A 14,559-nucleotide genomic window follows, 5' to 3' on the forward strand; every position below is an offset into this window, starting at 1 on the left:
AAATATTATAAATATCTAAACTTTTTCTTTTTATTGTTAATTCTTTTTTATTACAAAAGATAATATTACAAAATAAAACAAAATATTACAATCAGATAAAACTGGAGTTATTACAGCTTTTTTGTTAGGTTAAGGGGAATTTGAAGTGTTTGGCGTCGAATTGGTAGATGACAATTGCGGAGAAGAAGAAGATGGAGTTATCATCTTGTTGAAAAGTAAATCATAGTGTGTTATATTGAATCCCGGTGTTGTTAGGTCGGTTATATGATTTTGATTGATATTCAGTACTTTTCCTTTTTTGACTAGTCGGTCTTCGATGACACCTAGATAGTGATCACCGGTTTGTCCTAATTTGAATACTGATACGTATGCCTTACTACCATCGATATCTATATCGTGTGTTTTATTCTCGACTCTCAGATTGATTCTCTGAATGGGTGCCGTCTGTTTTACGTCTTTCTTGAGAGTACCGCTGATACCTCCCAGAGAACTGATTGCTGAATTCGTAGTACTACTGTTTGAGCCCAAACCAAGTGATACCTCACTATAGTAATGAGCATTGGGATCCATCTTGATCAGTGCCACCAACGCTTCATTACTATAGTTTATTATCTGAATGGTATTGGATTTGAAAGTAGATGGAAAGAAACCAGGCATTTCTTCAATGGTTTTCTTTTCTTTTGTTAAAGTAGTGGGGGTGGGTGGTGATGATGGTGTTGTTTTTGTTGTTGTGCTATTTGAAGTAGCGGTGGTTGAGCTTGTAGTTTTGTTTGTAGAACCTACTCCAACAGCAGATGTTGTTGTTGTAGACATATTTTTATTGTTTTTTCTATCTAAAAACTAAGTTAAATTAATTTGTATTATTATATTTATTTTTAAAGAACTAATACAAAAAAAAAAACTTTCGAAACAAAGATAATTGTAAAAAAAAATTTCAAACCAAACTATTGTTTAATTTCTGTGAAAATTTCTCATAAAAAAACTTAAACGTCCAATCAGATAATTAAGAAATAAATAAGTTATCTATCTATCTTTATTTTTTGGCACAAATATTAATTGAAATAGTTATTTGATTCATTTTCAAAACAAAAATTAAACAATTTTTTATTTTTTTCAATCTTAGTAAAATAATCTAAGATTTTGTTTTCTGAGGTTTAAATAGATAGTTTTTGATTTTTATTTTTAAATTTGTAATTTCTATTGAAAGCTATTCTACCCTCTTTTTATTATTATTTTTATACAAAATATCTAAACACAGTGACAAAGCAACTAAGCTAAAAGGTGTAGTTTTAATGACGATAACAGATAAAAGAAAAGTGAAGTGAAACTTGGAACATCCCAATGAAAATTGTAAAGTGAACCTTGGTCTTAAAAAATTTCATCCATCACCAAAAAAAACAAAAAATTGTAATTACTGAGGTGTTTCATGAACCAAAGAAGAGATTTTTTAATTTTATATGACACTTCTGAAACTATGAATGGAAATCTTGTTGAACAATTTACATTTTTATTAAAATTAATTTATTTTATATCTTTAATTGTGTAATTTCATTTTATGCCTCCCCAAAAATGAAAAAAATTGAATAGCTTTTGTGTGCATTTTACAAAAAAAAACCTTTAAAATGAAATAACACATCTTTGTGAATTTCCAGGAATCATGGATATCGTTAAACGTATAATGAAAGAAATAAAACATAAAAATTCCATACAATAAAATAAATTACATATTACTTCTATATCTTTTTTTATTTTTTATTTTATTTTTTTTAATAACAAATGAAAAAAAATCATCATTTAAATTTACCAACCGAGCCATCAGAATCATCAAAATCAGATTCATAAGGGTCAAAATCACTATTATCGAAAATGTAATCATCTAGGTCTGAACCGAATTCTGAATATAAATCTGAATCGAAATCTGAATCTGAATTTGAAAAGTTAGAGTCAGGGTCTGATGAAACTATCTCATTGCTGGCGTACAGAAACTTGAGATGAGGATAGGTCGATTCCACAGCTGCATTGTCATCTTGATTCTCTGAAACGTTGTAGATCTTCACTGCGTAGCTTGCTACTCTATAAATTTGACTCTTTGATTTGACGTGTGCAAATCCAGTGGCTCGAGTATCGGTTGTCAAACGATAGTCTGTTATTCTATTACTGTTGTTGAAGATGAATCGTTTGATCGATGGTGATTTCGACAAAAAATTGAATGTCTCGTCTAAATTATAATTGATATCGATCGTGTCGATCAATTGATTCTTGCTGAGCACACGTTTGACCCATCCACACCTGCTGTCTGTGATTAGAGTGCGAACTTTGCAATCTGGTAAACATAACAGTTCCTCGAACTTTTCAGCCACACTTCCATACACCGTGTAGATAATCAGTTTGGTAATGTTCATAAAATGACCACTTAAAACTTGAAATTGCGCGAAATTGATTCTTCCAACACCAAATGTGGTAAGTTGATGTTGATCTGAAAGTATTCTCTTGTATTGATTAATGTATTCCATAGGTAGTTTCAACTTCTTGATGGAGATAGATAGTAGATCTGATGTGAAAAACCAGTTTTGGGAGATTGCGCAGGAGGAAATGTCGAGTGAAGTCAGTCGTGGTAACGTTTTTATCGATTGAAATACATTACGATCAATGTGTAACTGATTAAGTACCAATGATTCGATATTAGGCATGTATTCTATGATCGATTTACATTGTGGTATTTTAATTGAATTATCTCGCCAATTACCAATGTCGTTGAACATACAAAAGCGTCTGACATTATTGAAGATCAATCCCAATTCAAACGGAGCTGAAATAGATTTCTTGATGATTTCACTGAACACTTTGCTTGGTAATGTGATATCACTGATTCTCTTGAGTACTGAATGTGGATTTAAAAAACTTTTTCTAAGATGCTTTGCAAACGAAATCGTATCTTTTTTTGTCTGACGTGGATTTGGTTTGATTGCGAATCGATTGAACAATGATGATATCAACTTGAAAAACTCTTTGGAAACGAGAGCAATCGAGAGTAACCATCGGTAGTTGCTACGTAGATCAATGTTCTGACAAAAGTGGATATCTTCATACCAAAGATCACGAATGATTCGATAGATGATCAATGTTGGCAATCGATATTCAACAGTTCCACGATGATATTGTTCGATTGGGTTGTTTGTAATCAACTTTGATTTGATATCATTGATATGTTCTTGATATTCCAATATTGAATCGATTAGAACATCTTTCTTTTTACGACCATGTTTTAATGAATATTTAACCATTAATTTAACCAATTCATCTCTTTTCAATTCCTTAAGTTCATCTCTGTTATATATTTGTAGTTTATCTAATATCTCTTTTGTTGTCATCTTTTAAACTATTACTTAATTAATTACAAAGAAAAAAAAATTATTAAAAAGATCTAAATTAAGAGCTATAGTGTTGAATAGAAATAAAATGTTTAAATCTATTCCTTTTAAAAACACCCCTATTTTCATTTTTTGTTTATATATCTTTTTTAAATGGGTACCACAATCAAATTAATTATCTACAGACATTGAAAATTTAATAGTGTTTGAATTTGTTTTTTTTTATCCCCAATTTTTAATTTTATTTTATTAAAATTTTAAAATATTTTTTACAGATATAGAACTGTTGTTGATAATCGAATCTATTCTATATCAACTTTTTTTGGAGTAGAATACATAATTTAGAATCTATTTTAAACAAATAAGTAACTTTAATTAAACAAAAAGTTTAAATATGTGTAATTTCATTTTATAGGTTGGGTTTTTTTTGCACAGCTTTTTTGTATTTTCGCATTATTTTTGCACAGAAAAGCTTTACAAAATTATTTCATTTTTTAGGGGAGGCATAAAATGAAATTACTCATATATATATATATTTATATATTAATGATAAAGCTAAACTATTATTATCTTTTTTCTTTTACAAAGGAGAATCGATTGGATAGAATATTCACATGTCAGAGTCATCAGAGTCATTATCATCTGAATCTGAATCTGAATGGCGGCTGCTAGAACCAGAGTCAGAGTCCGATGAATATATCGGGGTGTCTGCGACTCCAGCATATAAAAACTTGAGATGAGAATAGGTCGATTCCACCGCCAAATTGTCATGTTCATTCTTTGAAACGTTGTAGATCTTCTCTGCGTAGCCTGCCATTCTAAAATTTTGACTCTTTGATTTGACGTGCGCAAATCCAGTGGCTAGTTTCGATCTATCTTCCATCGTATAATGATATGAATTATCTTTATCAGTGTTGAAAATGAATCGTTTGATCGACGGAAATTTCGATATAAAATTGAATGTCTCGTCAAGATCATTATTGAAATCGATCGTGTCGATCGTTTGATTGTTGCTGAGCACACTTTTGATCCATCCATACTTGCTGTCTGTGATTAGAGTGCGAACTTTGCAATCTGGTGAACATAACAGTTCCTCGAACTTGGGTGCCACCCTTCTATGTACTCTTTTGATAATCAATTTGGTGATATGAATAAAGTGACCACTTATCTTTTGAATTTGTTCTAAAGTGATTCTTCCAATTCCAAATGTGGTAAGTTGATGTTGATCTGAAAGTATTCTCTTGTATTGATTATATGAAACTGTACTCTTGTATGGTTTATTGTCTGACATAGGTAGTTTCAACTTCTTGATGGAATGAGATAGTAGATCTGAATTGAAACCCTTTTCAACTTTGAAGAATTCAGCTTCTGAAAGGTCAAGTGAAGTCAGTGATGGCAATGATATTAACAATAGAAATTCTTTGCGATTAACCAACAAATTAATGAGTCCTAACGATTCGATATTCGGCATGTATTCTATGATCAATTTACATTGTTGTGCTTGTATTGAATTTGTTCTCCAACTCCCAACATTGTTGAACATACAAAAGCGTCTGACATTATTGAAGATCAGTCCCAATTCGATTGGAGCACATACCGATTTCTGGGTGATTTCATTGAATACTTTAGTTGATAGTGTGAGGTGACTGATATTCTTGAGTACTGAAGGTGGACTCAGTACACTACCTCTTAGTTGTTGTGATAAAGAAACTGTTAGTTTATTGGTCTGTTGGGGATTAGGGTTGATTGCGAATCGATTGAACAATGATGATATCAACTTGAAATACTCTTTGGAAACACTTGCAATCGATAATAGCCATCGGTAGTTTCTGTGTAGTTGATCAACATTCAACCAATAGCGGGTATCTTCATGCCAAAGATCACGAATGATTCGATAGATGATCAATGTTGGCAATCGATATTCAACAGTTCCACGATGATATTGTTCGATTGGGTTGTCTGTAACCAACTTTGATTTGATATCATTGATATGTTCTTGATACTTCAATATTGAATCGATCAGAGAATCTTTCTTTTTACTTCTACCTTTTAATGAATATTTAGACATTAATTTAACTAAATCATCGTTTTTCCACTTTACAAGTTCATCTTTGCTATATATTTGTTGTTTATCTAATATCTCTTTTGTTGTCATCTTTCTAAATTATAACAATAATTAAAAAGTAAAAAAAAATTTAACCATTATTAAATTACGAAGGAAAAATATTTTTGATCCTTGTTAAATTTAAATCATGAAAAAATTTGATAGGTTTTTTTGCTACGCTTTTTTTGTATTCTCGCTTTTGAAAAACAAAATAAGAACAAAAGTCAAACATTAATGATAAATAAAATGTTTATTTTTTAAATAGATTTTATTAATCTGTCTCTGACCCTGAAATGAGCAGGATGACGATGATAATATTATATAAAAAAATCTGACACAAAGTTCCCATTTAGGAGAATCGATTGGACAGATTTGTCATAGTCGATCAGACTTTTAATAAAATTTAAAAAAATTATCAATACCTAAAAGAATTTTCAAAAAAATTTCCAGATACCAATGAATCTTTCGAGATATCAGCGTATAAAAACTTGAGATGAGGATAAGTTGATTCCACAGCTTCATTTTCATTTTGATTCTCTGAAACTTCGTAGATCTTCACTGCGTAGGTGACGGATCTAAAATTAGAATTCTTTGATTTGATGTGTGCAAATCCAGTGGCTTGGTTATATAATCTTAACATATACTGATCTGTAGGAATAATACTATAGGTATTGAAGATGAATCTTTTGATCGATGCTGATTTAGATATAAAATTGAATGTCTCGTCTAGACTATAATTGATATCGATTGTGTCGATCAATTGATTTTTGTTGAGCACTCTTTTGATCCATTCATTTGTGGTGTCTGTGATTAGAGTACGAACTTTACAATCTGGTGAACACAGCAGCTCCTCGAACTTGACTGCCACACTTTCAATTACTCTTTTGATAATCATTTTGGTGATATGCATAAAGTGACCACTTATCATTTGAAATTGTTCCAAAGTGATTCTTCCAATTCCAAATGTGGTAAGTTTATGTTGATCGGAAAGTATACTCTTGTATGGATAACTGTATTCGGTAGGTAGTTTTAACTTCTTGATGGAATGAGATAGTAGATCTGATGTGAAATTCCTTTCTCTAGAGATCTCACTGGAGGAAATGTCGAGTGAAGTCAGTCGTGGTAATGTTTTTAACAATAGAAATATATCGCAAATAAAGTACATCTGATAGAATACCAATGATTCGATATTCGGAATATATTCTATAATCGATCTACATTGTTGTAAAGTTATTCCATTTTCTTTCCAGCTTTCATTGAACATACAAAAGCGTCTGACATTATTGAAGATCAATCCCAATTCGATCGGAGAAGAAATAGATTTCTTGGTGATTTCACTTAACAATTTAGTTGAAAATGTGAGATCACTGATATTCTTGAGTACTGAATGTGGATTTAAAACACTGATTCGGAGTAGTTTTGCAAATGAAATTGTTTGTTTGATTGCCTGTTGGGAATTAGGCATTATAGCGAATCGATTGAACAATGATGATATCAACTTGAAAAACTCTTTGGAAACGAGAGCAATCGATAATAACCATCGGTACTTGTTAGGTAGATCGTTAACGTCCAACCACAAGTAGGTATCTTCATGCCAAAGATCACGAATGATTCGATAGATGATCAATGTTGGCAATCGATATTCAACAGTTCCACGATGATATTGTTCGATTGAGTTGTTTGTAACCAACTTTGATTTGATATCATTGATATGTTCTTGATATTCCAATATTGAATCGATTAGAACATCTTTCCTAAATCCCTTGTGTTTTAATGAATATTTAACCATTATTTGAACTAATTCATCTCTATTCAACTTCTTAAGTTCATCTCTGTTATATATTTGCTGTTTATCTAATATCTTTTTTGTTGTCATCTTTTAAACTATTAATTGTAAAATAATTAAACTGTTTCTTTTTTGGAGAAATGATCAATTTTATAAAAAATATCTGTTTTTTTTTTTTTAAATCCTTCCAACTGAGATTTTATTTATACTTGAGTTAGAGACATCGTTAAACTGTGGTAGTAACGACATAATGTAGTGGTATAAAATGATGTTATAAATAAATAGTTATATGTTTAAAAGATGATTGTAAAATAATGAATATAATCTGTTGTTTATTGAGTTCTTGTTGCGCTTATATAATCTTGTTAATTTGTCGGTTGTGGAGTAGTCGGTTGATTGGTATCTTGGAACTACGATTCCAACAACTTGTTAATTTCGCTTTGAAAAATGTGTTATTTTCAAAGAAATGATTATTATCTATTAATTAGTGTTTAAACACTGTTATTATTTATTTTTAAAAAATGTACAAGAAGGAAAATCGAATGGACAAATAATCACATGTTAGAGTCATCACATTCAATGACCCTATAATGGAATTAATTATTTATATCTGAATCTGAATCTGAATCTGAATCAAAATCTGAATCGAAATCTGAATCGAAGTCTGAATCGATAAAGCTAGGGCCAGAGAACTGTGAATCTGTATAAAAAAACTTGAGATGAGGATATCTCGACTCCACAGCTGCATTGTCTTCTTGATTCTTTGAAACGTTGTAGATCTTCACTGCGTAGCTGGTTGTTCTCAAATGATGAATCTTTGATTTGATGTGTGCAAATCCAGTGGCTTGATTCTCTGTTACCAACTTATATTCATCTTTTGAGAAATGGTAAGAGGTGTTGAAAATGAATCGTTTGATCGTTGCTGATTTCGATATCAAACTGAAAGTATCGTCTAGACTATAATTGATATCGATTGTTTCGATTGTTTGATTTTTGTTGACCACTCTTTTGATCCATCCATTCCTGTAGTTTGTGATTAGTGTTCGAACTTTACAATCTGGTAAATACAATAGTTCTTCGAACATGGCTGCCATTCTTTTATCGATTCTTTTGATAATCAGTTTGGTGAAATGCATAAAGTGACCACTTATCTTTTGAATTTGTTGTGGACTGATTCTTCCAATTCCAAAAGTGGTGAGTTGATGTTGATCTGAAAGTATACTCTCGTAAGGACAATGGTCTGATAATGGAAGTTTCAACTTCTTAATGGAGTTCGAGAGTAGATCTGATGTGAAACTCTTGATAGTGAAGATATCAGAGTTGGAAATGTCGAGTGAAGTCAATCGTGGTAATGTTTTTAACAATTTTAAATGCTCGTAACTAATTGACAACTCATTAAATAACAATGATTCGATATTAGGCATGTATTGGACGATCAATTTATATTGTTGTGTTTGCATTGAATTTGTTTTCCAACCCCCATTGATGGTATAGATACACAAACGTCTGACATTGTTGAAGATCAGTCCCAATTCAAACGGAGCACAGATAGTTTTCTTGGTTATCTCATTAAATACCATAGCTGATAATTTGAGACCACCGATATTCTTGAGTACTGAATATGGACTAAAAAAACTACTTCTAAGATGTTGTGCTATGGAAACTGCTTGTTTGTCTGTCTGTAGGGCATTACGGTTGTTTGAGAATCGATTATACAATGATGATATCAATTTGAAAAACTCTTTGGAAACGAGTGAAATTGATAATAGCCATCGGTAGATGTTAGGTAGATCGTTAACGTCCAACCACAAGTGGGTATCTTCATGCCAAAGATCACGAATGATTCGATAGATGATCAATGTTGGCAATCGATATTCAACAGTTCCACGATGATATTGTTCGATTGGGTTGTTTGTAACCAACTTTGATTTGATATCATTGATATGTTCTTGATATTCCAATATTGAATCGATTAGAACATCTTTCGTTTTACCACCATGTTTTAATGAATATTTAACACTTAATTTAACTAACTCATCTCTTTTCAACTTCTCAAGTTCATCTCTGTTATATATTTGTCGTTTATCTAATATCTCTTTTGTTGCCATCTTTTAAACTATAACTTAATTAATCACAAAAAAAATAAATAAATAACGTTATGATAACAAAAATTAACAATTTTTTTGATTTTTTTTTTTAGGTCTTTTAAAGCGTTGTGTCTTTAAAGAATATTTTGCTTAAAACAAACAAATAATACGATAAAAAGTACAGATTTAAATTTCATTTTATTTAATTCTTCCTATTAGGAAGATTATTTCAAATAATTTAGATATCATGATATTAAAGTATGATTTTTTTGTTTTGTTAAATAAATGCCCGATTTTTTTCAATGAGTATGATATTCAAGGATCGATAACAATATCATTTTGATAGACTATCTGTAAGTGTAACCAAACAATAATCACTTGACAATCTGAAGATCAAGGAATTGCATCTGGATTTATCAAATATGGATCGATATTGAGAGATATTCCATTGGGTGTGGAAACTTTAAGCTTTGGAGATAATTGTATCGGTATCTTTTCGGAATGAATTAATATTGTTCTTCTTGACATAGTAAATAATACAATTTTTGCAACAACGATTATAATAAAGATTTTATTTTAATAGACATATCTAAATTTTTTATTTTATTATTCTATCACATTTATTAATAGTTTTTGAATATTTTTTCTTTTTGTTTGTAAAAGATAGTTCGATCAAAGAGAATACTAATATAAAAATAATCAACACATTTATTAATAGCTTTCAAAAGAAGATAGTGAAAAGGAAGTATATGTTTAAATGAATTTTATTTATATAATTAAGAGAATCGATTATCAGAAAAGTCATTATTCATCAGAGTCATCATTAAAATCGAAATCATCGATATCTGATTCTGAATATTCGTCAGAGCGAGAGTAAGATGAAACTGACTCGATTCTATAGTATAAAAACTTGAGATGAGGATATGTCGATTCCACAGCTGTATTGTCATCTTGATTCTCTGAAACGTTGTAGATCTTAGCTGCGTAGCCAACTGCTCTATAAATAAAACTCTTTGATTTGACGTGTGCAAATCCTGTGGCGTGATTATCTATTCCCAACTTATACTGATCTGTCGTAATATCTTTATTGTGGCTGAAAATGAATCGTTTGATCGATGGCGATTTCGATACTAAAGCAAAGGTATCGTCTAGATCGCAGTTGACATCGATTGTGTCGATTAATTGATTTTGGTTGAGCACTCGTTCAATCCATACATATATGGTGTCTGTGATTAGAGTGCGAACTTTACAATCTGGTAAACACAGCAGTTTCTCGAATTTGGCTATCATCTCTTCATTTAATTTTTTAATAATAAGTTTGGTGAAATGCATAAAGTGACCACTTATCATTTGAATTTGTGCCAAAGTGATTCTTCCAATTCCAAACGTTGTAAGTTGGTGCTGATCAGAAAGTATACTCTTGTATGGACTATTGTATCTCATTGGTAGTTTCAACTTCTTGATGGAATGAGATAGTAGATCTGATGTGAATTGTGCGATTTTGGGGAATTCTGATTTGGAGATGTCGAGTGATGTCAGTCGTGGCAATGTTTTTATCGATTGAAGTAGATCAAGACCAATATATGCCTGAAGGAATACCAATGATTCGATATTCGGCATATATTGGACGATCGATTTACATTGTTGTGCTTGTATTGGACTTGGTCTCCAATTTCCATTGTCGTTAGACATACAGAAACGTCTGACATTATTGAAGATCAGTCCTAATTCGATCGGAGCACAGACCGATTTCTTGGTGATAGCACTAAACACTTGAATTGATATTGTAAGATCGCCGATATTCTTGAGTACTGAATGTGGACTCAGAACACTACTTCTAAGATGATGTGCTAAATAAAATGTATCTGCATTTTCGATTCTGTTGTTAGGTTTGGTTTTGAAGCTGCTAAACAATGATGATATCAATTTGAAAAACTCTTTGGAAACGAGAGCAATCGAGAGTAACCATCGGTAGTTTCTACGTAGATTATCAGTGTTCAAACACAAGTCGATATCTTCATGCCAAAGATCACGAATGATTCTATTAATGATCAGTGTTGGCAATCGATATTCAACAGTTCCACGATGATATTGTTCGATTGGGTTGTTTGTAACCAACTTTGATTTGATATCATTGATATGTTCTTGATATTTCAATATTGAATCGATTAGAACATCTTTTCTTAATCCATTATGTTTTAATGAATATTTAACACTTAATTGAACCAATTCATCTCTTTTCAACTTCTCAAGTTCATCTCTGCTAAATATTTGTTGTTTATCTAATATCTCTTTTGTTGTCATCTTTTTTAAAATGTTACAAATAAAATAGACTAGATTTATCAAGATATTTTCACTCGTTTTATATTTTGTTAAATTTTTATAAAAAAAAAAGATAACGTTAATCAGTGAAGTGGACTCCATTTTAAAACATAAGAAAAAGATTTTAATTTTTAATAAAAAAAGAATCTTAAATGAAAAAAGATAAATTTTTACAGATATTTAATAATATTGTATTAAATAAAATTAATATTCAAACATGTTCATAGCATACACAAAGTTGTTAATAAATATGCAAATAAACTAAGTTGGTCACAAGTAGTTAGGAATTCTTATGTAATGGCTTGTAACTCTTATTTAAATGAACTTAAACTATATTATACCGAGCATTCGATCCGTCTTTATTTGTATCAAACGTTTGATGCGGCAATCAAATATGGAAACTTTGAGACATTGAAATATATGGTCGATATGATCAAACCAATAGCAAGATCGAGTTCCCAGCTAATCGATTTCAATGGTCTCTTATATGAAGCAAGCGAGCATTGTAGTTTGGAAAAAATCAAATACATTTGTGAAGAATTCTCAAAGAAGAGATTGAATTACTATTTTGCTTTGGCGGTGGCACCGTTGTCTGGAGACATCGAAATAGTAAAGTACTTGGCTGATAAACTTGCCAGTTGTGAATATTCAAAGATTAGAAAAAAAGATTACGATACGTATGGATCTTTTGATAATGCTGCCAAGATGGGTCGAATCGACATGATTGAATGGTTGGCAGAACATAGATCGCAAGACAGAGAGTTTAGCAGCATGTATTACGGTGCCATTGAAGGTGGACATCTTCATGTCGTTCAATACCTTCTCGATATCAATGAGCCAATCAGACAAGAGCCACACGAAGAACATGGTACATTATTTGACTATTCGATCTTGTACAATCAATTGGCAATAGCAAAACTACTACACCAACATAACATCAGAGAATCACTCGATACTCCAATAGATTTTGCATCCTTAAATGAAAATATCGAAATGTTAGCGTGGCTCTCTGCAAACACGACTGTTACTGCCAGTGAGAGAGTCGTGGACAATGCGGCATTGAAAAACAACATGGAAGTTCTCAAATGGTTAAAACAACATCGAACTGAAGGTTGCAGTCATAATGCATTTGTAGATGTGTGTAGAGAAGGTTATATCGAAGTTGCACAATGGTTATATCGGAATCAAACGATAATATATGAACCTAATGATGCAATCAATGCAGCCGTTGGCAATGGTCATTTAGAACTCGCCAAATGGTTGTTTACAACTCTAAATCAACGACCATCCACAGCGGCAATGAATAATGCTGCAGTCAATAACCACATTCATATGATCAAATGGCTGGTAGATAATTCATTATTCTCATTTTCAACAACAGCAATCGATATCCTATCAAGAAGTGACAATCTTCAAATGATAAAATGGTTGAATGAATATGATCCAAGTGTAGGATGTACAGAAAGAGCTCTATATAGTGCTGCAAGTCGTGGTCGACTGGAAATCATGAAGTGGCTTCGAGAGAACAGAACTGAGATTTCCTGTTTGAAAAAACTAAAACATGGAATTTATTCAGGTGGTGCAGAGACCATCAATTGGGCATTGGATAACTTTGCAATCGATTTGGATGAAATGGTAAACCATTCAAGTAAATTGGATAAATTAGAAGTAGTGGAGATAATTATCAAACGGAATCCCAACTATGTTTGGCAAGATCAATTTATCATACATTCATTTTACCAAGGAGACATAAAAACCATCAAATGGCTCCACGATAATAATATACAAGGTATATTCAATGACAAGTCAATGGAGAGTGCAATCAAAGGAATTCAATTTCCATTAGTAAAGTGGCTCTATGAGAATAGAAGTGAATGTCAATGTACTATTGATGGTTTTGTGGTCGCTATTGAAACTGGATATACGGAGATGATCCATTATCTATTGGGTAAACATCCAGAGTTTGCCAATCAATTATCAAAACCAAAGAGACATCTAGAACATTACTTTAAAAATGATGATATCGAGATGATTGAATTCCTTTTGGAAAACATAAATTTCCCATTGAATAAACTAAATAAGTATCAACGATCTATACAATCTAAGGAATATTCAGATATTTCAAATCAACTATTACAAGATCATATCAAAAAGAAAAACGATCTCTTTGGATAAAGATAAAAACTTTAATAAAAAAGAAATATATTAAAAGTGTTATCGTATCGAATCAAATCACCCTGGTTTAAATTATTTAAATAATTTAGTTATTGTTATTGAATTTTTATTGATACAAGTGGGTGTTATTATCATGATGGTTAGGAAATAATTGAAGTTTTGTTTAAATTAAAAAAGTTTAATTCTGTTTATTTTTTTACTTTTTTTGTTCAAAAGCAATGTCTGGCCAACAATAAGTTAACTTTTGAATTATTTATAATAAATCGGAATCAGAAGAATCGATATTTTGATCGAAGGACGGTGATGCCAAAATCGCAGGAGTGTATAGAAACTTGAGATGAGGATAGGTAGACTCCATTGCTTCATTTTCAGCGGTGTTCTCGGAAACGCTATAGATCCTTACTGCGTAGTTGACTTGTGTTGAATTTCGATATTTCGATTTGGTATGTGCGAAACCTGTTGCTTGATTACCAGATTCCAACTTATAGTAATCTATTACATCTTCATCAACACATTTGTCGAAACCTATTCTCTTGATCGATGGTAGTTTAAATAACATAAATGACATCTCCCACAGCTGAAAACTAGTATCGAATGTAGTTATCGTTTTATTTTTGTTGAACACTCGATAGAGCCAACCATAATCCAAATCAGTTCGGATAGTGCGAACTTTACATTCTGGCGAACACAACAACTCCTCGAATTTGGCACCGA

General features: G+C 31.3%; 7 protein-coding genes across 7 annotated transcripts; 1 reads left to right on the top strand and 6 right to left on the bottom strand.

Annotated features, from left to right (window-relative positions):
• Positions 1-129: 129 nt before the first annotated feature.
• PPL_01986 (uncharacterized protein) lies at positions 130-813 on the bottom strand (the record flags this gene model as incomplete). The annotated part of the gene is made up of 1 exon (XM_020572985.1): positions 130-813. One exon carries the CDS (start codon positions 811-813, stop codon positions 130-132), a length of 684 nt encoding a protein of 227 aa, XP_020437102.1.
• A 62-nt stretch (positions 814-875) lies between these two features.
• Positions 876-3,371, bottom strand: PPL_01987 (uncharacterized protein; the record flags this gene model as incomplete). Its single annotated transcript, XM_020572986.1, has 3 exons — positions 876-883; positions 1,805-2,489; positions 2,640-3,371. 3 exons carry the CDS (start codon positions 3,369-3,371, stop codon positions 876-878), a joined length of 1,425 nt encoding a protein of 474 aa, XP_020437103.1.
• A 341-nt stretch (positions 3,372-3,712) lies between these two features.
• On the bottom strand, positions 3,713-7,351 carry PPL_01988 (uncharacterized protein; the record flags this gene model as incomplete). Its single annotated transcript, XM_020572987.1, has 3 exons — positions 3,713-3,719; positions 3,986-5,530; positions 5,898-7,351. The coding sequence occupies 3 exons, from the start codon at positions 7,349-7,351 to the stop codon at positions 3,713-3,715; spliced, it is 3,006 nt and encodes a 1,001-aa protein (XP_020437104.1).
• Positions 7,352-7,857: 506 nt separating this feature from the next.
• Positions 7,858-9,369, bottom strand: PPL_01989 (uncharacterized protein; the record flags this gene model as incomplete). Its single annotated transcript, XM_020572988.1, has 1 exon — positions 7,858-9,369. One exon carries the CDS (start codon positions 9,367-9,369, stop codon positions 7,858-7,860), a length of 1,512 nt encoding a protein of 503 aa, XP_020437105.1.
• A 783-nt stretch (positions 9,370-10,152) lies between these two features.
• PPL_01990 (uncharacterized protein) lies at positions 10,153-11,652 on the bottom strand (the record flags this gene model as incomplete). The annotated part of the gene is made up of 1 exon (XM_020572989.1): positions 10,153-11,652. One exon carries the CDS (start codon positions 11,650-11,652, stop codon positions 10,153-10,155), a length of 1,500 nt encoding a protein of 499 aa, XP_020437106.1.
• Positions 11,653-11,967: 315 nt separating this feature from the next.
• Positions 11,968-13,845, top strand: PPL_01991 (uncharacterized protein; the record flags this gene model as incomplete). Its single annotated transcript, XM_020572990.1, has 2 exons — positions 11,968-13,318; positions 13,415-13,845. 2 exons carry the CDS (start codon positions 11,968-11,970, stop codon positions 13,843-13,845), a joined length of 1,782 nt encoding a protein of 593 aa, XP_020437107.1.
• Positions 13,846-14,098: 253 nt separating this feature from the next.
• On the bottom strand, positions 14,099-14,413 carry PPL_01992 (uncharacterized protein; the record flags this gene model as incomplete). The annotated part of the gene is made up of 1 exon (XM_020572991.1): positions 14,099-14,413. One exon carries the CDS (start codon positions 14,411-14,413, stop codon positions 14,099-14,101), a length of 315 nt encoding a protein of 104 aa, XP_020437108.1.
• Positions 14,414-14,559: the final 146 nt, after the last annotated feature.

Source organism: Heterostelium album (genome assembly GCF_000004825.1).
Source record: "Heterostelium album PN500 unplaced genomic scaffold PPL_scaffold2, whole genome shotgun sequence".
Lineage (NCBI taxonomy): Eukaryota > Evosea > Eumycetozoa > Acytosteliales > Acytosteliaceae > Heterostelium > Heterostelium album.